The 22,983-nt window shown below is 46.3% G+C and overlaps 1 protein-coding gene across 8 annotated transcripts in view; it reads left to right on the top strand.

The window, feature by feature from the left end:
* The window catches only part of PTPRF (protein tyrosine phosphatase receptor type F), a 394,909-nt gene that overhangs the window by 291,214 nt on the left and 80,712 nt on the right, over positions 1-22,983 (top strand). For all 8 annotated transcript variants that reach the window (XM_064455285.1, XM_064455283.1, XM_064455286.1 and 5 more), the window contains one exon: positions 9,592-9,702. In XM_064455285.1, coding sequence (XP_064311355.1) covers positions 9,592-9,702 — 111 coding nt within the window. The remainder of the gene's footprint in view (positions 1-9,591; positions 9,703-22,983) is intronic.

Below are 22,983 nucleotides of genomic sequence, written 5' to 3'. Positions count from 1 at the left end.
GCAAGCAGATTTTGTCCCACTGGTCATTCTAACCTCAAAGCAAAATTGCACCTAGTGCCCGCAACCATGCGCTTTCCACCCCTCCTGCCCAGCACACTCACGGTCACACAGCCCCCGGGACACCCCCCCTCCTTGTTCTGTATGAGGAATGAAGGGGCACTGCACCATGTTCCCAACGTGTCCTCCATCTCAGCTGCTTGTACAGTGGTGGGGGTGAATGCAGGTGGTGAGGCCAGCCAGCAGCGCCACCTTGGCAGCTTAGTTCGGCCCCCATTCATGAGGGTGGTGGCTTTAATGGCAAGATGCAGGGCTGGATGCTGCACTCCTGGAAGCGATGAGCTTTACTAACCTCCTGAGAGTGTCACTCTGACTTTTATTGCACATCAGTTTCTTTTTGTTTATTCCTGTCACGCTAATACAAATTCTAGCTTTAGAAAAACTTTCTGCTTTTTAGTTATAATTTTTTTCCTTTCCTCTTTGTACTAATGCTTCTCTCTAATCTTATTTGCATTCAAATTACCTCACCAGGTGGTACACCGATCAGAGGTAAGAATGCTGAAATGTGCCTCCAGTTGTCACGTCACTCCATCTCCTGTCTGCCTTGTCCCTTCTCCTCTGGTGTTTCTCATCTCCAGCTTTTACTCTCAGCCCTAACTCTGCCAGCACTCTTGCTCATCTGCACTCTCCCACTAGTGTGTTTATTTTGGTTGGTTTTTAGCGTGATTTCTTGTAGACTCATCCATTGCGATTTTGCACTGTTGAAAGGGGGTTATTCAACGGAAAGTTTGCAAACTGGAAAATGGTCCCTGGCCTCCGCCACGGGAGGGTTGACGTCTCCTGCAGCTCCTGCAAGTCCCTGAACTTCCCGCGCAGTTGTGGTCTCTGAGGTTTTGTGTCTCGGGGGGGTTAAATGGATTGCTTTGGTGTAAGTGTAAGGAGGGAGCATTTTCACAAGAGAACAGTCAGATTCTTCTCTGATGATGGGCATGAAACTCTAATCAGAAGGAGATACATTCTTGAAAGTTTGTGCAAATCTGGCTCTGGGATAAGGAGCACCTTTGTTTGTGTTCCTCGTGTTTGCCTTTCAAGTGTGCTAACCTTCTAATGTGGCAGCAGAGGGGAGAACCACTGCCCCAGACCCCCCTTTCCGAGCCAGGCATGCTGATGTTGCTTTGCAGCACACAGATTTGTTTTACATAGATGAATCAGAAGCACATCTGGCTGCTTTAAGCCTTCATTAATTAAACCCACCCCTGGTTTGACAGCCCAGTGTGCACAGTCCCTGGCTAGTTTTCACAGCCTGTGTGCACCAGTAATGACTTTCAGTTGGAGTGTTGTTTCTTCTAGCCTAAACACTCCAAGCTGTCCCTTTAGATTAACTTTTCCATGTTAATCAGTGTTACATGCTAAGGCCCTTCTGAATTCTCTTGTGATTTTGGTTACCCCTGTTGACTGACCCCTGGATTTCTCGACAGAATGACTACCACCTACAAATCAACATGACCTCATTCGTTCAGTTTTCCCCCTTCTCCTCTTCCTCCCCCTTTTCCCTGAATCACTGCTGGAAGTTAATAAGCTGACTCTTTGGAACTGGTTCTGTTGCTGGGGGTTAATGTTTTCAGCTCCCGTTAAGTGATTTTAGAGTAAATGTGAATTGCTGTTAGATGCGTATTTGCATTAAGTTGTCTCTGTAGCAAATCTGGGTCAGGGAAAAAGACTGCAAACCTTATTTCGATATGAATGGGCTTATATATCTGTCATTGCTCCCTTTGGAACGCTGGAGATTGACAGCTGTGATGTTACAAGCTCCTTAAACTATTGCTTCATCTCCTATTTCTACTGCAAATCCTAAAACGAAATGACAGATTGAATGCTAACTAGCCGAGCGCTCTGAACTCCCAGCCGTGCACGCCGAGCGCGCAGCCGTCCCGGGGCCTCCCTGCGCGCCCACTGCGCCCCTGCCCTGTCTGATGACATTAGTGACTCAGCACCAGAACCGCGTGGATGCTCCATACGTCCTGCTTGGGAACCGAACACATCTCTGTGAAAAGAACCATCCATCTCATAAAACATAAGTTTCCTGCACCCCCACCCCCCCTTCCCGCCCCCGTTTGAGTCCTGATGAGGTATTTTAAGAATGTTCTTGACATTATTTAAAATATGTGTCCTGTTTGAATGTCAAAGATGACATTTCTGTGAGAGCAAACAGAAGCCACGTGCTGCTCTCTGGCTTCTCCCAGAGGATTGCTGTCAGCCTAATGCCTTTTATTTAAAACGGAGGTCATTGAATTTCTAAAGATAACGACAGATTAGATGAAAGTGTTTTTATGATGGTGAGGTTGTGTCCATGTAGAAGTGACTGTTCTGCCATGTTCTATACCCAGCTGCACTCTTGTTCCTCATTAAGGTAAGTTTGATGCTTTGGAATCCATTAATTTGGTCTGAAAGGAAGGGTGAACTAATGACTCTTAACGAACCCTTTTGGTAATAATGTTTGGGGGAGGAACGGGAGGTTTGGGGTTGATTTAACTGCTGCTGTGACTGTGTCGCAAGGAGTCGTGTGTTTGGAGTACTTGGGAGGTTCAAGCATTACCCAAGGCCTTTGTGCTGGAGCAGCGGAGAACCCACCTGCAGGGAGCAGCCTGTGGTTAGCAAGAGGATGACCTGATAAATTCTACCATGCACCCTTCCAAACAGGAGGAAATTTTTCTCTCTAAATGCCTTGTTCGACCTTACCTCCTTGCTGTCCAAGACATCTCTGGCTTCCCTGAAATTGGAGGACCTCCCATCTGTAATTCAGAATCTCAGTTTGCAGTTCTGCTCTTTACTCCTCTGGGACTGCCCCAGACAGTAATTTAATCTTGAAACCCCTATTTGTTCATCTGAAAGATATAGAGCTGGCAGATGCCCATCAGATTACGCAATAGCCACCTTCTTAAGGTGACCCACAGATAGTATCAGCAAATCCACGTTTAAGCAAGTTCTGCTCTATATTTATTTTCAAAGTAGAATATAAGATGTTCATTTCCAGCATTTCTCTGGAACTGAACTCGCTCAACCTTTTGTGAAACTGGCTGCCTTTTCCTGCCCTGGACTGTAAGAGAGAGCAGAGCACCGTTGTGTTTCTGGTGGGTGCTGGACTGAACAGGCATTAGATCGGATGCACATGAGGAGGTAAAGAAATACCATCATCTCAGGCATTTTCTGTCTCCAGTCAGATTTATTTGTTACTTTTCTGTCACCACAGGAAATATCTGAGGTTCTTATACATAAGAGTATTTCTTCCCTGCAGACGTCAGCATAGCAGAGGTCTGTCTGAGTTAACTTTAGATCAGCTCACTTGGGTGTCAGGAGCTGTCTCCCTGAGAAGCCAGGTAAACACCCACACCGACTTCTATATAGCTGCAGCTACACCTTTTCCAGTCCCAAACGAACTGGTTTAAATATAGCTCCAGTATTTCAGTGCTATCCTACGAGCGGGAGTGTAAAGCTATACAAAGAGATTAGAGGAAGCTAAAAGAATTTTGCTGTCTGTTTTTGAGCGTGTGTTTGTACATTTGATTGCACTTTGTATATGATAGGATTTTTTCCTGTTTCTCGAGCTTTTTCAGTCACAAAAAAAAAAAAAGAGAGAAAGGAAAACAATTTTAAAAGGAGAAGATACGCTTGCAAGAGCAGACAGTGTTGGGGGAGGTTGGGCGGGGCAGTGCCTGGAAATGCTTGTAATGCCGTGTTTCATACTGTCAGGGTTCAGATTGACTCATGTCCCTTTAGAAGCACACACAGGCATTAGTGTGCATTTGACAGTGCTGTAGTTTTGCTTCTGACGCAGAGTCCCCTGAGATTTCCTGTACCTGCTCGTGAGAGAGCAGAGCATCCTGAAACTCTGCTAAGAGGAGACCTCGTGCTGCTGAGCGCATTGGGTCTCCTCTCCTCCCTCTCGGCCTAAGTCTGGCTCAGCGGCAGCAGTTGGGTGCTATCAGCAGCTGCCATGGTGCACAGGAGAGAGGTTTCTCAGCAGCGCTGCCATCCGGAACAGGCCCCTTGCATGCCAATCACCAGCCTCTCAGGCATAATGACCATAATGAACACTAACAATGAAAATATATTTGTAGTTATCTTGTTTTGCATAATTGGCGGTGCTGATGGCTGGTGAAGGCGAGGTGCAATCCTCTGTGACAGCTGGGAGGTGCTGCTGTTATAAATTACAAAAAATAGTGGATATGGGAAATGCTTATTTTCATTATTGGTGACTCTTGCATGATTTTGATGTCTTTCGGTTTTTCACAGCTCCCGCAGCAAGTGTTGGGTATCTTGGGCAGCAGCCAGGGTGTCAAACTCCAACCCGCTCATTGTCAGGGCTTCACAGTGTCTTTTTCTCCATCATATTCACACTTATGGGTCCTTGTTTGGTCTGTGATTGCCTCTGGCCCTGCTTCACAGCTCCCCAGATTTTATTCTCTTTCTCTGGGAGGGAATTTTTAGCAGAAGGGAAATTGGGACCCACACCTGAGCACTGGCTGAAGGGATGCCTAAGAATACTGCTTCAGGAAGTCAGGCGGTGTTTCTCTGGAGGAAGCTGGTGGGAGGCAGGAGGAAAGAGAAGGAAGGGGGGGAGGGTTTGGGGTAGCCACGTGCACTGGTGTGCAGGGTGGGCAAAATTTACCTGTTCCCTGAGAGGAAGGGCCCTGGTCCGGTAGCTGGGTTCATTAACATCTGCATTGCAAATCCTTTCCTTAGATGAGTGCTGTGACTGCAGCCTGGTTTCCCTGACTCCTAGGTACTTATGGGAGCATTTCATTCCATGTCTAATTTTATAACCAGGGCAAAAGGTGAGTCCCCACCCCTGAGCCAGGGGCGCTGAGGCTGTGAATGCCCTGCTAGGGAAATCGAGCTGCTCCCACTGCTGGCAATGGAGCTCCAACCCAAATAGATACGAAATTGTCACCCCCAAGAGCTGCAGCGTTTAGCTCTGTGTGGTGCTGTCTGAGTGAAGAGAGCACAAGCACCCGATGAGCTATGGAGCAGGATTTCAGAGAGATCGATTTGTATGGCAGCTCAGAGGTTTTTACATTTGGTTTGTCACCTAGAGGAGAGAGTAACAAGCCCTCCATGGCACAGCAGTACCCAGCGCTGCCAAGAAGCAGCCCTTATCAGGATCTGCCTCTCCCATGCCCTGTGCAGTGCACTTTTTAAATGCTTCTTTTAACCACTGTCACTGCGAGTAATGATTCTGCCTGAGCACAAGTATATTTGAATAGATAAGTATCTTGAAGAGCTGCTAACGGGGCTGCTGTCTGTGCCCAAGTTTAAAGAGCGAAAGAAGAAACTAGGAGAAGAGGGAAGGGACTGGCAAGGAGATACCAGCAGAGAGTAAAGAATCTATAAGGGATGCTTGTCAGTCAGCAGGGCCTTTCCTGCCCTCAGCCCCAGAAAGCTCTGTCTTGTCACCATTCTCCCTGGCACTGGAAAGCAGCCAGGGGTTTTTCCTCAGGAGCTGTCATCTCTCTGATAAGCTGAGATGTGTTATCAGGAACAGATCTGAGCCGCAAGCGAGATTGACTTGACATCGCAGTGCGGTGAGGAATGGCTGCCCCTCTTCTGCTGGAGCCCCGCTGTGATTCAGGGTGCTTAGGAGGCAGTGGAGGTCGAGCGGTGCTCAGCAGGGAGAGGTTTCGCTCTGATGCACACGTACCACTGCAGAGCCCCACAAGCTCCCAAACAAGCTGTTCACTGCTCCTCTCTGTACGCATACGCACGTCCTGATGGTAGATGGTCTTCATGCGTCCACTGAAGCAGTGCTATCTGATTGCACATCAGGACTCAGCCATGAAAAAAAAACCAAAGCACGTGGCACTGGAGCACTCGAGGAGGCCATATGAGAAGTCTGCAGTAACATCCTGTGTGAACAAGGCCTTACTCAGCAACTTGCAGAACATAAATCCCAAAGTAATGAATAAAAGTAAATCCGCCTTCCTGGCCCTGGTTTCCAGAGGCACAGAAGATTGTAAGATGAGATGTTGACAACTCTAGGAGGAGAAATCGTGTCTTTTGCACTTGTCAAAGCAAAGAAGTCACTGCACTTTTAAGGGTCTTTGGATGCAGCTTCCAAGAACTTCAGGGAAAGGAACTATTCAGGACTCAGTTCTTACTTTCCTGTAGCTCCTTGTGTCCTGTCCGTTCTAGACTTGAACCCTCCAAGAGATTAAGCTATTGTCTTTCTCTGGGATGACTGAACTAGGGCGTGAAGCATTTTACACATAGGGAGTTTTTTCCCAAGGCTCAGATGCACTTATGTTTCCAGCTTTCTGATCCCAGCAACGTCTGAGCTTCTTAACTTATTCATAAATCTCTGTACCCTGAGATACCTTATGCTTTCTTCTATCCATCACGTAGTTGCAAGTTGTCCTTCAACAAAACCCCTATAGTCCCACTGACTGCCACCAGTTTACCATGATCATTCCACTTTCTGCTAGCTGTCAGCTATACTGTGGGATCTGTAAGTTTGTCTAATAATGTTTTATTGCAGTAACTGATCTCTTTTTGGTTCAGTTGAGAGGTTTACGTTAATTTCCTTCTGCTTTCTGGGTCCTCTCTTGCTCCTGACATGCCATAGTTTGAATAGTTGTGCAAACCCAGACAAAACCAGAATCCCTTGCCCGGTGTCCCTGAACAGTTTGTAGGCAGTTACTGACGCGTTACATGTTTATAGTACGATTCTCGAAATCGGTCCGCGCTGGCTGCAGAACTGACAGGCAATAATAGCACGTAATCTGAAACTCCCCTCTGCCTTCATTTTCTTCATCCTCTTACGTTTTCCTCTTCTCTCTCCAGCACTGATGTTGAGGTCCCTAGAGACAAAAAATAGTTTGACTAACTGACATTTGAGAGGCATGGAGATTGCAAGTATAAAGGGTATAAATACCACTGATATGTATTAAATGGCTAAAAGGGGCATATAAAAAAGTATGTGTTCATAGCAGAATCATCTAGGGATCTTTTTTTCTAGGCAGACACCACTGCCTGTCACCTGAAGCTGGCTCTGCTTTCAGCCTAGCCAGCTGATGAGGGCTACAGGCTAAATCAGAGATAGGCTCTTCCTCAGGGTAATGACATCCACTATTTTTCATTTGGTTTTGCTGGGTTTTTTTAAGTTTGGGTATGTTTTGCAGCAAACAGCTTTTCCCAGCCAAGCCTGATGCAAGCACTCAGAATGAACTCTGCTGCACACGCGTGCCCACAGAGTAATGATCAGAAAATAAGAAGGGGATAATATATGGTGAGTTCCAGGAAAATCCTCCTGACAGAGAGCGTAACCAGGCTGTGGCTTCAATTCCTTGAGGAAGTGGTGAAAGACCTATCACTTGGCACATTCAAAATGGGATTGGACAGAACACAAGTACGTTTACAGCAGGGAGCAATCCTGCCTTGGCCCCCAGGGATGCGCAAGATAACCTAATAGGTCTTTTCCATTTCTAGATTCTCTGATTCTTTGTGTCTTGTCAATACTGGGAAGCTTCCTCCTGCTCCACTGCCTGTCATGCTGCTGTCTGCTTAAAGATGTTTTTTCCAGACAGCATGTAGAAATTCACTGCTCTCCCTGAATTAAGCAGCAGTGCTCTGTAGGCTTTGGCCTGTGGGTGTCCATGAGAGTGCCATGGCTAGGGAAAGCTGGCAGCTCCTTTTGCTAGTAGGTGGAAAGACTTCTGCAAACAAGCTTTCTCTGTCTAGCTGAAGCCTCATTTCCCGCACTAATGCAACAATAGGGAGGGCTCTGTACATCATTTTTATTATATGGCAGGACCCAGGGAAGTTCATTTTTCCCCATGACATATAGACTTATGCTACAGTCTCAATTTATCCTTCTAAATAATGTAGGTGGCAGTGGTTGATTCACATTAGTTTTTCTTCTGTTCTGATGATATGAAAAACTGAGTTTGACCTCTGCAGCTTGAACCAGCAAAAAGGGAGAAGGCAATTTCACCAGCCTATTCTCAGTGCCACTCTCAGTGGTCGTTCCAAACCGTGGCAGGCAGAAATGAGTTCAAATCTTTACAAGCAAAGGGGTTAATGTTTTCTTTTAGTTCAGTATATGGTTTGTGAGCGGAGTTCCCTTCTTAAAGGCAATCCCAACCAGTAGAATCTGAGCACTTGGAGGCACTTTAAAAATTTTTCCCACATTGCCTGGGGGAAGCAGGCTGAGCACCAGCCGCTTCAGTGTCTGGCCAACGGCCATTCGCTCCTGCAGTGCCAGCTTGCTGTCATATGCATCCTGCTTCTTTCTTTCTCTGCATCTCCATCTTTTATTCTGCATATGGGGCCCGGTTAGGGGGGTTCAGATGTGACCAGTTTTGCAGTCATCTGTGCTAGGCAAGAAGTCAAGTGGTGCTGGACACCAATGGAATAGGCTGAGCAGATGAGAGAGAAACCATCTCAGTCCAGTGCTCACTTCCACATCATAGGCACCCCACAGCTCCTTGTGTAAATTAGACTAGATATAAGGAAAAAAATTTTTACTATGAGGGTGATGAAACACTGGAACAGGTTGCCCAGAGAGGTAGTGGAGGCCCCATCCCTAGAAACATTCAAGGTCAGGTTGGACGGGGCTCGGAGCAACCTGATCTAGTTGCAGATGACCCTACTCACTGCAGGGGGGTTGGACTAGATGGCCTCTAAAGGTCCCTTCCAACCCAAACTGTTCTATGATTCTATGAAATTGCTACTGTGTGTGCTCTGGCGATTATTGCGATTATTTAGATGTGCCCGCCGTGCATCTGGTGCTTTGAGGATGGGATCAGATCACATCCCAGGGAACATGCAGTCTGGGCTAAGCAACTCTCCCTGACCCAAAGCTGGAGGAGCAGGTGCTGCCGGGACAAAGGGAGGGTGGCTTTCGTGTGAGCGCTGTGTGGCAAAATGGGTGTATTGCATTGGTGTATATCTTTGATGTCTCAGACTGAGTTTTTAATCTTTTTGTATCATGTATAATGAAATCTGAAAGGACAAGGAGATCACTGACGTGGAGAAAGCTGACCAAAGGCAAAGGGTTTTCTCAAAAGGGGATGTCTGTTGGAAGGAGGGGTTGTGAGGTGGGAGAGACGGGACTCTGCCAGTTACTGCAGGAAGGTTGCAATTTGTTGAGCGTTTGCTAGGCTTTGTGTACATCAGATAAGAAACAAACAGCTACAGTTAGTGTGCTTTGTGCTTGGCTGTTTTGATTAAAGGCTTATTAAAGGTCCTTTTATTAGACAGGAGTCCCATGCAAAGCTGTAATTAATATGTGTGTATGTGTATGGTTTTTTCCTTTATTGAAGCAATGAATATAAGTGGTTGGGGTGGTTGGAAATGCATCACAAACTGGTTCCCTGTACATGAAAAAAAAATTATCAATTTCACGAGCTTCTAACAGCAGACTGGGTACCTTTTGGCTGCATGCTGGTACCCCATTGGTCCAGGGAACAACATCACAATATATTTATCCAGGAAGATACTTTAAAAGCGTGGGGCATGGCCTTCCTTTTCTGAGGCTGGCTGTTTGATTACCAGATTTGCCATAATCTGAATTGTCTGTGTCATCTTGTTTGTGTACAGGAGCTCTGCAAATAGAGAACAGCGAGGAGTCGGACCAAGGCAAATACGAATGTGTTGCAACCAACAGCGCAGGAACCCGCTACTCTGCCCCAGCTAACCTTTACGTTAGAGGTAAGAGCAGCTTCCACCTAAGGGGGTCACTCTCCTCCTGCCCAAAAGGCTCCATGGCTTTCAGTGAAGGAGCGTGTTCCCTGTCTTAGCGCCCTGATCACACTTTTTGTTTTGTGTGATGTGGCCTTTTGCTCAAAAAGCAGCAAGATCTCATCCACGTTGGGTTTGACTTGCATTTCTGGAAATATGTTTTTGCTCTTTATATGGTGTTATGTAAAATGCTGAAATAGGGCAGAATTGGAATTCCTTTCTCCCTTGAACTTCTTCACTTTGTGTCATAGTTATTTTAATTGAGGTGCTTAATCCTCTTAGTACAAATGAACCTTTGGTGGAGTAGTATAAAACCAGTCATACTCTGATGAGCGAGAGGTGCTCAGCTATAGGTGAGCTGATATTTAGGCCTCTGCTTTGGAAAGTGTATCTTTAAAAACTGAACAGCTTTTTGGAGTTGTCCTAATCCATCTTATATGCATCAATGACCGAGCCTCTGGGTATTAATGGCTCACACTGGGAACCGGCTGGAAATTAGCTGCAATTCATGTAAAGTAATTTTTCTAATGGTTATGCAATGTTGCAGATTTAAAACTGTTTTCAACATACCAGAATAACTAGGTTTTACATCAAGACAGTTTCCTGCCAGTTTTCTTTCTCTACATTAAAGGTGTTTGAGTTAGCTTGGAGAGAAGTAAGGGCTAAATTCCCTGTACACTTTCTGTTAATTTCAGCAAGAAAAAAATGCGCTGCTTCATATGAAACTCTGTAACCAGAGCCACTGGTCAGGAACCCCTGGGAACTGTAGTTATAGATTTTCCCAAGAAGAGAAAGAAGACTCTTATGCTGGTGCAACACGTTGTTTGTTAGGAAGTTAGAAGCAGGTTTTATTTCTGCATAGTAAATCAACTGTCTAATAATAAAATCTCATCTTCATTTCTTCCTTCCTCTGTTTTGAAGAAAGAAAGTACAATCTTAAAGCTGGATATGCATTGGTTAGTATAGAAAGAGGACATGAGAATGATTAAGTCTTCACATGCTGTGTGTTTGCTTCTAGGGGTGGCTTCTGGCATTGTTTTCTTTGCTTATTCTGGGGACTGCTTTCTTATTTTGCAGCGTAATTTGGATTATAAGGGTCTTTGGAAGACTGAAGCATCCAATTAAGCATATTCAGAAGATGAAGCTATATCTATGCAGTGGAATCACTCATTTCATTTCCACAGTGTAATTATGGATGTTCTTCAACTCCCTGTATTCTTGTAAATTCATTTTTCAGGCAAGCTGTACTAAAACTCATCCCAGATTGTCACTTTGCACTCTGAGGGAAAGGATCCTAGTTACCAGGTTGGCTGTTGTTGCATAGGTTTGTGTGGATACCCAGCTGTTTTGCTGCAGTATTTGGGATGCTTTTGCTTCCTGTGACATGCTCAGACTCTCAATGTTATGTTTTCTGTAGAGGCGTGGCTGAAAAAAGGCACAGGATCTTCAAGAGGTAGAAAAACCTCCTCTTACAACTTTCCGATTTCTTACTAATGAATGCTCTCAATTTAGCAAGTGAATCCTCTAAGACTGAAGAGCGTACTGAATTTTACGCTTGCCTTGATGCTCAGCAAGGTTCATCTGTCCTGTTTGGGCTAGGCATGGGCCTTGGATGGTCTGCACATGTGAGAGAACCCTGATGTTCACCGAAGAAAGCACGTTCTTAGACAAATGCTTTGCTGTTAACCATCATTTTCTTACACATAAATTTTTGGAGCAAGCCTTTTTATTGCACATAATCTTTACAATGTCAGCCTCCAACCTGTGTGATCCTGATAAAGCCCTGCTGTATATTTAAGACGGGATACCCCATAAATTATTATCAGATTAAATTCACTGTGTGTACTAGGTCCTAGATGGTATTTGTGCTTACAGTTTCTGATAGCAAGTGTTCTACAAAAAAGATATTATATTTTTACTATATTAGTAAATGACTTCAAAAAGCTAGTCAAACCAAGAACAGGATTTTATTTCTTTACCAAGCAAGGAAAAAAAAAAAAAAAAGATAATATCTTACTTTCTCAGGCCTGGGATGCAGAATGAAAGAATCCGTTTTTTCTTCTTGTGATAGTCCTACAGTGTTGTCATTAGACGGATCAGTGACTTCCAGTAGTGTCTTCAGAAAGTGCCTGCATCTTTACTAGAGGAGACATTAATTAATGTTAAATTACAGTGGAAATTAAGTGTGTCGGCTGCACCGCGACTGCATGGTGGTTTCATTATGATTGACCTCATTGCCGTGAATACCCAAGAAGTCGGCCACTTTCTCGGAAAGTGTAGCTGAGTAGGGAGCAGCAGTACTAATTTCCACCCTGGGTAGTTCTCAGGACTGCTTGTGCCTGCTCTCATTTACAGCCTATTGTTTTTTAATAGTTCAAATGTTTGCTTGTCTCTTGACTCTTGGGATTTATGTTTTTGATCGTGTCCTCCCCTTTCCTAGCCTCCCAGGTAATCCTTTGTGAGAGTGCTGTGTTAGAAAGCACCGGCTCATTAACATCTTTATCGTACTTTTCATGCTAACAAAGGAAGGTACTGGGGGCTGAGGAGTATCCAGGCACCGCTCGGGGCTTCCTACATCAATGAAAGAACAGGAGGAAGAAGGAGCAGGCTCACCAGTGTCTTGTCTCTGTGAATCCTTCAGAGCCAGCACTTCTGCACAGATGGACTTCATTAAAAGTTAAAACATTTCCACACCAGGGATTTGTAAAGGAAAATGGATGCATTTTCCTTGAAGCTATTATTTTCATCTTACTAAGTGTGCTGGAAAGCAACCCTCATAAGCCTTCTGCTTCTGGACTGACAGGTCTATCTGGCTGCTGCTGCAGAGCCGGGATGGGGCTGGGGACCAGTGCTGGGAGCTGAATGCCTCCCACTGCTGCTGTTCAGCCCTCCATGCATGGAGGGTTGCAGAAAACATCCAGACCATTAGAGGAGCAAGAACAGAGTGAAAGCAAGAGAAAGGAGCGTGCCAGGGGAAGGTGGCTATCTGGAGTATAGCAGGGACTTTGAAGGGGGCACAGTGGCATATTCCTGTCCCACCCTTTCAGCAGGAGCATGCTTGCCAGTGCTGGTCAGGATGAAGGAACACTCATCCATCTGTGGTCCATGGTTACATGTACCTCAGTACATCATAACAATTACTAGATTTGGGACCTGATGGTGTTGCAAGGAGAAGGGAGAGGAATAGAAACATATGGAAGATGTGATTCCTCTAATCCAGAGAGTTTACTGCCTAATTTAGCAGCAAAAATCCAAGAAGTTGATTCAAGACATACAAGAAACTGATGTAAGAGTAGAAGGCAGATTGGACCTAGTGGGGAGAAAAAAAAAAAGTGGTGTCATTTCGTCATGCTTACTGGGAGTATGGTATAATTGCACTGATTCACCTACGCTATTGGTTTTTTATGAATAGATTTCACTCTTCATTTGCCTACAGCTTCAGGGACATTGCACAAAGAGGAGCATTTTCAGCCAAAAGTCTTGTTCTATGAAATGCCTCTGTGTGTGGTGCTCCCCTCAACAAAGGCACTGTTATTTAACTCTTTCCCTATATGAAAGGTTTTTTCTGCCCTTCCCTTTCTCTACACATTGCTTTTTTTTTTCCTACTTCAATAAAGCAGATGAGCAGGAAGACTGTGTATAAGAATACCTTCATTAGTACACTGTGGAGTTCACCAGGTGCGTTCCCCAGTGCTGCTTACAGCAGCGAGCAATGCAGATGCTATTAGAATAGTACTTATTGGAGTATTGGCTGCATACTTCCCATCAAATGAGAAATCTGCTGCCCAGTTTTCACTTCTGAAGTGCTGCTTTTCGGGCCTTTAAGACATGGCCCAGTGGGGCAAGTGCAGCTAGTTCCCTGGCCCAAAATGCTACACATACTGTAGAGAAGCGTCTGCACAGCTGCTTTTAAAGAAAGACCATTTAAAACTGAATTGTTTCCTCTGTCCCCAAATCACAAACTAGTAAATTGGACTGCAGTAAATAGAAATGGTATTGCTGCAAAAATCTGTGCTTTCTTGATCTGCTTTTTGAAAGGCCAGGCTAGTATTTCTTTTGGCAGCAAGGAAACTTGCTTGGAGTCTGAAGTTTTATTTGCCAAGCTTCACTAAGGAGCCATCACCCAGAATGAAATTAGGATTGTGACTGTCCCTAGGAGCGCTCCTCTGGCCTCCGCAGGGTTTTACACTTGGGGACGTGGCAGTAGCTTAGGCTCAGACACACAGGGAGCACACCAAAATGGCTACTTGTGGCTATATGATGCTTACCGCAGTGGGGACCTTGTGTAAATTCTGAATGACTGACATGGGCCTGGAGCAACAAGACTTGAAGACTTGCAAAAGGACATTTTCTGCTTATGTAATATTAAAATGGCTAAAATAGCAACAGCAGTCAAAGCTCGGGGTTATTGCCAGGAGAAGAGTAAAAACAGGACAGTGGCCAAACAGTCAGTGACCAAAACTGAGAATGTTTGAAAAATGGCTAAATAACAGGGAATACGTTTGTTTACAACGCAGCTATATGCACACTTCTGGCAGTGTACTCCGTTAAACCTGCCTCTCGTCAGCGCTGATGGGGGTGACATTACTTGACCAGAGAGGGGCACTGCCGGTGCTCAAGGGCCTGGCAGCAATCACAGACGAGCAGGGACTGGAGAGACTTGCGAGGGAGATGCCTGGATGACAGGAAACACGAATGGGCAGCTGAATCAGACCAGATAATCCAGACTGCTGCTTCAGACAGATGTCTGCCCTGGACCATCAGAAGAAGCAAAAGCAGGCTGTGATAGAGGCCACAGAGTAACTACCTATCAGCAGTTGGTACTTGGCTGAGGAGGGCTACAGGTCTGAAGGGCCACAATCTCCCTGCGTAGACTCTGTGCAGTCCTGACCTCAAGGTAATGCCACAGTACAGCAATGCAGCACAAAGCAATGACCCTTTGATGAAGGAAGTGCACTCCTTTTTATGGGATTTCCGTATTTTTAACTTCATTTCGTCTGCCCCAGGCGCTGCTCTTTGCTGAAGCTACTGCTACAGCCAAAGTCAGAGCAGCTGTCGTTTGGGCAGATGCACCTTGGCTAGTTGTAAGCAGACTCGAGGTGAGCGCAGCTGGCGGCATGGCCAGAGCTGCGCAGCACTCCGCGCCGGCAGACGCTTGCCGCTCGGTCGGCACTGAGGCTCGTGCTGCTGCAACCCTGTGTACCCTCCTACCGGAGTCGGCTGGCTTCAGAGCCGCAGAGGCTCTGTGTGAAGCACGTAGAGGCTTCTGCCAAGTTTTCTCTTCCCCATATATTACTATGAATATTTTTGTCATGTTTTTTCCTGGGGTGAAGTGTGTTCACTGTCAGTGTTTCTGTGAGCTTTTTGCTATGCTGTAATGATTTTAATGATCACGGTTTAATAAATAATAGTTCTTTGCCATTCTGCTAGCACATTCCATCTAAAAATTTTGATGTGCTTTATAGAACTCAACTAAATAAGCTTAACAGTTTTATTCCTTACAAAGTCCTTTGATGGTTAAAAGTGCAATGCGAGGCTCAAGTCTGATTATTTGTAAAATGACCTTTATGGAAAGTAGGAGAGTGGCTGGTGGCTCAGTGCATGGTAATACACCACAGAAATGGACTTGGAAACCTACTTCCCCCGCCTCCCCACATGACCTGCATAGACGCCTGTGGAACAATTAGGCCTGCATTTCTGTGCTGACTAAGTGCCTGTTCCCTCCCCTTCCATAGCCACTTGCACAAAGGGTTAGGAAATCCATCTCTGGCACTCTGAAATTTTCTGCTCTTAATTGAATTCATGCATGCATGTGTGTGCACTATGAATGGGAAAGGATGGTTGGGCACCCTGAGCATCCTGTCTGCCTCTCTAGGATGGAATATACTCATCACTGTGGCATGAGAACATTGTTCATCACATATAATGGGAGGTTGTCTTATTCTCATGTAATCTGGCGTAAAAAAGACAATCTGTCCTTTTGTTCATCTATGCCTCTAAAGCTGTAAAGGATGAAATTTGATTTATGTGGAGACCTTGAGACACAAGATGTGCTTCTGGAGATAAGCAGGAACAGGTTCATCCCTCTCTGGGTTTTTGTTAACCTCTGTGTCTTTTGGATTCCAAAGTGTCTGGGTTTGCCATTATATTAATGCCTTGCATAGCACCAAAGGATTTTCAGCACAGGGCAGATGCTGGCAATTCCCAGCAGAATTGCAGAGCCAATTGGGATAATGAACTTTCTTTTTGCTTTCAGGAAAGTATTAGCTTCTCGCTCTGAAAAGCTTTAGAAATGTGTTCCTTTGTTTGAGCTAGTGATCTAAACTCTCAGACCTGTGCATTCGTATCCTGCCCACAGCTCCCTGCCTTGTTTCAGGGAGCTAATGCCCAAGAATACACAAAAGCGGAGCCTCCCATAAGCCCAAACTCATTCTTTCTGCAGCAAGCTGCTGTCATTAGAGTATTGCTGCTGCTGCATAAGATGAGCATGTCTGTGGCAGGGTAAAAGCCAAATTCAATCGGCATGGGAATTTCTGCCTACAGAGCGCTGGAGCTATCTGACAGTCAGGACTGGCAGACACATCTCTGATATGGCCTTGCTCTTTGCTGCTTTGCTGTTTCAACTTAGATCTCAAAAGGAGCCCCATTTTACCTTCTGGAGTTTGCTGTCTGGTGGTGTTTCTGCTGTGACTTGACTTCCTTTGTCTTGCACGTAGACTGGCATGTTTAAGGTAGCTGCCAGGCAGCTCAGGTTTGTGGGAACAGGCTAGAGCGCCTGGTGAGCCATGGTATTCTGCACAGGGGGGATACTCTGGGTAACTCCAGCCTTACATCTTCTGTCCCTGTGTGGGGGGCAGATGTTACTTGCTGTCACTGCTCAGAGCAATTTGTTTTGTAAAAAAGCAGAAAACCTGTTGGTAAAATGTGCTTCTTGGCTTAGGAGTGACATGGATAGAGAACTGGAGATAAGGGAGCATGTGAATGGGATCTGTAAGGAGATGAAACTTCCAATTTACCATTTATCAGGTTTATCTCAGATAAAGCAGCAGCTGTTTAAGCATTAAGTAAAGGGAAAGGAGAGAGGACTTTCTGCCCAGGTGTTCCCTCTTGCCTTACAGCTGTTCCAAAATAGCCTGCTACTGGTGTTTATTCCCCATAAGACACTAATAGAATAAGAGATTAAGAGATAATCCAGCAATTAGTGATAAATAGCAGGCCCCAAACTTGTTCCTATTTGACAGACCAGAAAGTAATCTGTTTGAATTAGTGTGTTTCACATGTGTCTCCTCACCTTTCCAACTCTAATCTGAAGTGTCAACACGTGGGGAAAGCCACTGCCGGAGCTGCCTCACGTCCATGCACACTGAAGCGGTGCGATCCCCGCCCGGCTCCCCAGAGCAAAGCTCCTGGCCATTCCCCAGCTGCAGCAGCACCCCTCTCCCTGCCCTGGGCAGGCCATGCAGCACTGCAGCAAGTCCCTTTGGTGTGGCTGGGGGCCATCAGCCCTTCCCGAGAGCAGGGGGAGGCTCTGCAGCTGCTGCGCTTCTGCAACGGGGACAGGTGTTCCTTCCCGTAGCTGTTTCAGCATCATTGCCTGGTCTTACACCCTTCGCCAGCCTCTTGCCGTTCAGTTGCACAGTCCCACGGGGTGCAGAAGGTTGGTCCACTTTTGCAGCAATTGGAGTTTGTGTTGCCCTATTGAGATGTTAGTGCTGCTTTCAGAAATGCTGCCGTTCGTGGGTGCACCTGGTTTGCCAGAATCACTGTCCTTCCTGGGCAAGGGCAGGAAACAAATCCTCCCTGTTGGGAAGAGCTGAGCAGAAGGCTGTCTGCTGAGGCCATGCAGATGTGATACGCTCCATTAGATGAGGAAATAAAGTGGTGGCTTGGGAGCAGCAGTAAAGAGGTTCCCTCCCATCACGGGGTCTCACAGGATTAAATGAGCCTTATGTTAACATTTTGTGGACCAAGAGGTAGATCCCCTGTCTGAAGCTGGCCAGAGAAAACCTGGCCCTTGTTTTGAGGATGTCCGGGTGCTGGTCCTTGCTGGATGTGGCCCTCACTTATGGGCCATTTAAGCTCCGAGTTGGCCAGTTCTGGTCCCCTGGTATCAGTTCAATTGATGAAATGTAAACAACTGTTCTGTTATTCTCCTGCAAGCTCCATTACACTTCGTAGGCCACTGTTCTAGCTGTTACTGGCGATTTGTTGCCTGGTCTGTACCATGTCAGTGTTGGTTAAAATCCTGTCCTCTAATCACTGGAAATGGCTGACTGTACTGTTGCACTGTATAATGCCACATGCTGTTCTCTAATTTGCCATGTTTCTGCTGGAAAGCAAATTCCTCCCCCCACCTTCTCCTTCCCCCATCAAAAATGTTGACTCATAAGCAGTCTTTAACTGTCAAATCTACTTCTGTATTCTCTCAGCGAGGGTTCGATTACAGCTGATACGGCACAGATCTGTAGCTGGAGTGAGGTCACTCCTGCTAGAGAAATAAGATCTCCTTTGTCTATAAGGAAAATGCAACTAACCTTCTACTGTCTCTCCCGCAGGAACAAAAGCTGGGACCTGCTCAATTCTCTCTGGGTGTTTTTGTCCTTCTGATTTCTTGTCCATCTCTCACTCGCAGCACAGTGTGCCAATAAGGCTCTCCCGAAACTGAGCCCAGCTGAGACTGCGCATGTCTGTCACTTGCCTAATACCTCTCTGCTGCATTTAGCTCTTTGTTTGGAGAGGGGGAGCAGCTCTTCATGGTAGAAGACTTTCCATTCACCACTTGGAACATTTCTTTCATACTTGATAAAATTTGGATCTGCGTATATGCTCTTCCCAGTGTGTGGTCAATGGATTTAAAGTGCCTTTGCCATCATCTTTATAGCTGGAGTTGGGTGTGTGGGAGCACGTCAGTCTGTGTGATGGCTGGAGTCCCTTGCTCTGTGCGTGTGCATGAGTGTTTTGCACATATAAATGTGTCTGTGCTTCCAGCATCTGGCCCAGCGCAGGGCCGTCCCCAAAGCACCCTCCATTTGAGTATGTGTGGGACGTGCGGTCCCCTCCACCCTGCCTCGAGGAGCGGTGAGCGGGTCAGGGAGGCGGAGGGGATGGCCTTGCTCTGGGCCAGAGTGGTGCAAGTGTGGCGCACACTTGTCTACGACATGGAGTGGTGTGTGTGCACGGTGGGAAGTCATGGCTGACCTCTGTAGTCTTGTCTTGTCGTTTCAGTGGTGTGCGGACAGATGAAGCTTGGCCTGTTTTTACTCTCTGTGTTTTTCCTTGTCTTTTTTTATTCCCTCCTCATCTTCATCGCACTCTGCCATCAAACAAAACAAACTTTCATCTCTCAGATCAGCGAGAAGGTTGGTCCTTTTCACTTCTTATCCATCTACAGTACGCCACGTCAGATGGGACTTTTCCAGTAGGGAGAGGAGAGCCATCCCCAAAAGGGGAGGGGGCCCTGCAGACTCTGGCTCCCTTCTAGGCACGGCCACAGTGTGCCTGACAAAATCTGCTTACTGTTTGCTGTGACTCTGGTGATGGCATTGATACTTTGCTTGCATGCCTTTGTTGCTTGAGGTTTAAAATGCACAGAATACATTTTGCATGCAAATACCAGCCAGGGCGGTTTTGTTCAAAGGTAGGGCGGGAAGAAGTGCATGCTACTATATGTGGGGTCCTCCTCTAACCCATTACCTGTGCTAGGTGCCAGTCTAATACCTCTAAACTGCTGCTGCTTTTTGGCCAGAGATCAAGAGCAGTCTTTGCAAGCAGAGATCAGAATGATCTCCAGTCCCTTCACGAGCTGCTAGGGAAAGCGGGTTCTTCAATTTCTCCTGTAGCTTTGAAAGTTTTAACTTTCTCTAGAAGTGAAAAGCTTACTTTTGATCTCAGCTGAAGAAGAACCCAGCGTGCTGCCCTCCCTTGCCACAGGGCAGCAGGAGCAGCTGGTTTGGAGATGCAAGGCCCTTGTGCTGAGGCCGCTTCCCTGCTCCTCGGCAGTCCCCACTCTGGGGGCGGCCAGTTCTCTGTGCTCAGACACAGGCCCTTTGCATGAATAGGTCTGCCTCTCCTTTATTCCTTGGGGCTGGGTCTTTCTCTTGCTGGCGGGAGAGCAAGGAGCTCTGGCAGTGGCCCCAGCCTTTCCTAGGATGGCTCAGGGAGGCCCATGGCAACGTGCACAGGAGCTCATAGCCACTCAGCAAAACCTGATTTGTGCTTTGCTCTGCTCTGTCCCGCTGCCCTCAGACAGCCAGAGTTGAATAAAGGACAATAGTGAAAGGTGACTCCTGCTTTTAAATTAAATCTTGCTCCAGACCTCGCTTGAGGCGCTCACGATTTCATGCTGAGGAAAGCTGGTGGTTTTGGCAGAAGTCCTGAGCTAGTTTCCAGACATGACTCCTTCACCGAACAGGTACTGTGCAGATCCGTTCCTACACACACACTGGAGGAGCGGGATGCTTGCAGCAGCTCTCCAGCCGGTGCTGCTCCCAGGTGGCATGGGGAAGAGACCCTGCGTCCTCTCACACATGCCATCACAGCTGCATGAGTTGATCTTATAATCACTGGAACAAGTTTTAACAAGTTGTCATAGCAGTTGTTCTGTTCCAGTATGCTGACTTTGCTCCCGTTTCTTTCCCTGGAACGTGCTCTCATTTAGACGCAGGGCCCTTGTTGTTTACCCTCTAAAAATAGATTTTGTAGAGTATAAAATTACCTGCGCCCAAGACAATGATGAAAAATGAGAACAAGAAAGAAAAGAGAAGAAATTAAAGCCAAGGCCCAGAGCCTCACAGATTTCACTGAATTTGGAGCACTGCTGTGACGGCTCATGCACCGCTGGAGAATAAACCTTTGACAGGGCACTTAAATGTTTTAGCCACATGGTTTAGCTGAGGGGAGGCAGCCGACAATGGATATAAGCCAGCAGGAGCAGATAATTTCTCATTCTTTGTGTCGACTCCTCCTTCCCATCCCACAAAAATACCCACGTACACAAATATTTAATGTGAAGCCAGAAATTAGTTTCTAAATATTCCATTGGGATTTGCCGTGCTTATAATTTGTTTGGCACTGATAATTACATCTTACATTTTTCCAGCTTTACTTAAAACTGTGTACTGCTCACCCATGCATTTAATTATTGCTCTGTGACTGCTACAAGGTTATTTATTAACGAGTTATTTTATCTTGATACAGTGGATCTTTTCTCTTATTCCCCTCCTTAATGTTGTGTTATTTTCATCAGAGAAATTTCAGAGAGTGAATGCAAATTGCATAGCTCCACAATCTTGCTCTCCCTTACTTTGCTATTAGTATGTCAGTATGCTGAATGCTGATGTGTCTCCAGTGCTGCACCACTGTAATGATATATCCTCTTTTATATGTGGTTGTCAGCGCAAATAATTAGACCTAAAAGTTATAGCTGAAATATAATCCAAAAATGGCAAGGCCCTGTTTTGGAAATTGTCTATAAAATGTCAGCACTCAAGGATGCATTGGGAGCATAAATAGTACAGCATTGTTTGAGCACAAGATTAGACTGCAAATGCATTTTTTTCTGGTTCCAATTTTTCTTCTCCTGCTGTTGATTCTGTCAATAGATTGTGAGATTCCAGCAACCACCTTTCCATTTGAAGTCCTTCCTTAAAATGATAGCACTAGGGAGAGATGGAAGGTGTCTACAGATGAGTAAACCATGCAGACCGATGATCATGTTTGAGGATGTCTCCTAAATTCACTCATTCCTGACTCTGAGGAGGTGGTTCCTGGGGGAGGTGGGAGTTTTGGGCAGGGTAGCAGTGTGGTGAGGGCAAGAGCACACCCCATGCACCAAGGATCCCCCGGCTTGCCTGGCTGGAGGAAAGAAATTTGGCAGTGTCATCTTCTCAAAGATGTGCCCCCGCACTCTCTACTACTTATCCCAGTTGGGAGGTTAGAGCAGAACCCTCCGAACTTGCCATTGCTGTGCTGATGCTCAGGGAGGAGCGATGGGACTTCAGACTGCTGCTCCTTCATGCAGAGGAAGAGCAAAGAGGATGTCAGGACAGTTGGTGCAGGACCAGAGCAGCTGGGATTGCCCCAGAGAGGAGCGGAGAAGCATGCAGAGCATAGGCACAACTCTCCATCACCATGGGACAGCACAGAGCGAGCCTGCAATGGGGGTCTCAAGAGGGGGAGGATGGAGCCCAGAGTTAGGTGCCAGCTGGGCATGGTGGGAAGGAAACCCAGAAGCAAGAGCAGGCAAGTAGAAGTCCCTGCATCTCTGCAAGCTGGAGGGAGGGCGTGTTAGCATTGTTGTTCGCTCAGCTGTACTATGGCCAAGGCAGCCAGCACGGAAGGCAGTTTGGTTTCCCCTTCCCTAGCAGCACCATGCAGTTTTGGAAGCATGGGCAGTCCTCCTGGCACTGTTGTGTTTCCAGCAGAGCCTTGCTGTATGCCAGCAGTGTCTCAGCATGCAAGAGAGGGGCTAACAGCACTGGCCTGTGAGCCCTGAGCACTTGTGCCCAGAGCTCAGAGCCTACAACTCTTGCAGGTAGCAGCAGGGAGGGAGGGGTCCCTGGTTCTCCAAGGGGTAACATCACCCTCAGAGGGAACCTGAGATGTTAGGAAACAGCCACTCCTGTGGTGAAAGGAGCCGGGCAATCGATTCATGCTCTTTGCTCTCAAGGCAATGAATGTGCATGTTAATGCATGCTGAATTATTAACATTTCTCAACCTCAACCTTTGTGGCTGTTGTGTTGCCAGTTTCCCTCCTTCCTCCCCACAGTCACTCCAGTGAGTGGGGAACCAGTCTCCACGCTGTCCTTTCTCCCTGTCCTGTGGGATCCAGGGCACAAGCTCAGGTTGCGCTGCACTGCTCACTGCTCCCGGGTCTCACTTCACTTCCCAGGGAATGCTCTCTGTGGGGAGGCGTGCTGAATAGTGGAGCAGCACAGAGCCCTTACGATGCCTATTCTTGGGATGAATGACAATGAATCTCATTTTTGACAGTCTGCTGGTTTAACTAAACCTCTGAATTATACTATCGTCCATTGAAATTATTTTAATATTCACAGCAATTTTCCCTGTGCTGTTCTTGCAAAACCTCCAAACCACCTTCTCTGATCTTTATCCAAAAAGAAGATTAAAAAAAAATATTGCAAATTCTTGTCAAGAAAATTGTAATAAAAAAGGAAATTTCATCGCTGCAGTAAATGAAGAACAACAAAAATTTCTGGAGCACTTAAGGTTGCATCGTGGCTGTGCCAGCC

The sequence above is a fragment of the Phalacrocorax carbo genome, chromosome 6 (assembly GCF_963921805.1).
Source record: "Phalacrocorax carbo chromosome 6, bPhaCar2.1, whole genome shotgun sequence".
NCBI classification, from domain to species: domain Eukaryota; kingdom Metazoa; phylum Chordata; class Aves; order Suliformes; family Phalacrocoracidae; genus Phalacrocorax; species Phalacrocorax carbo.
The sequence above is the reverse complement of the archived record's forward strand: the minus strand, read 5'-3'. Positions and strand labels throughout refer to the sequence as shown.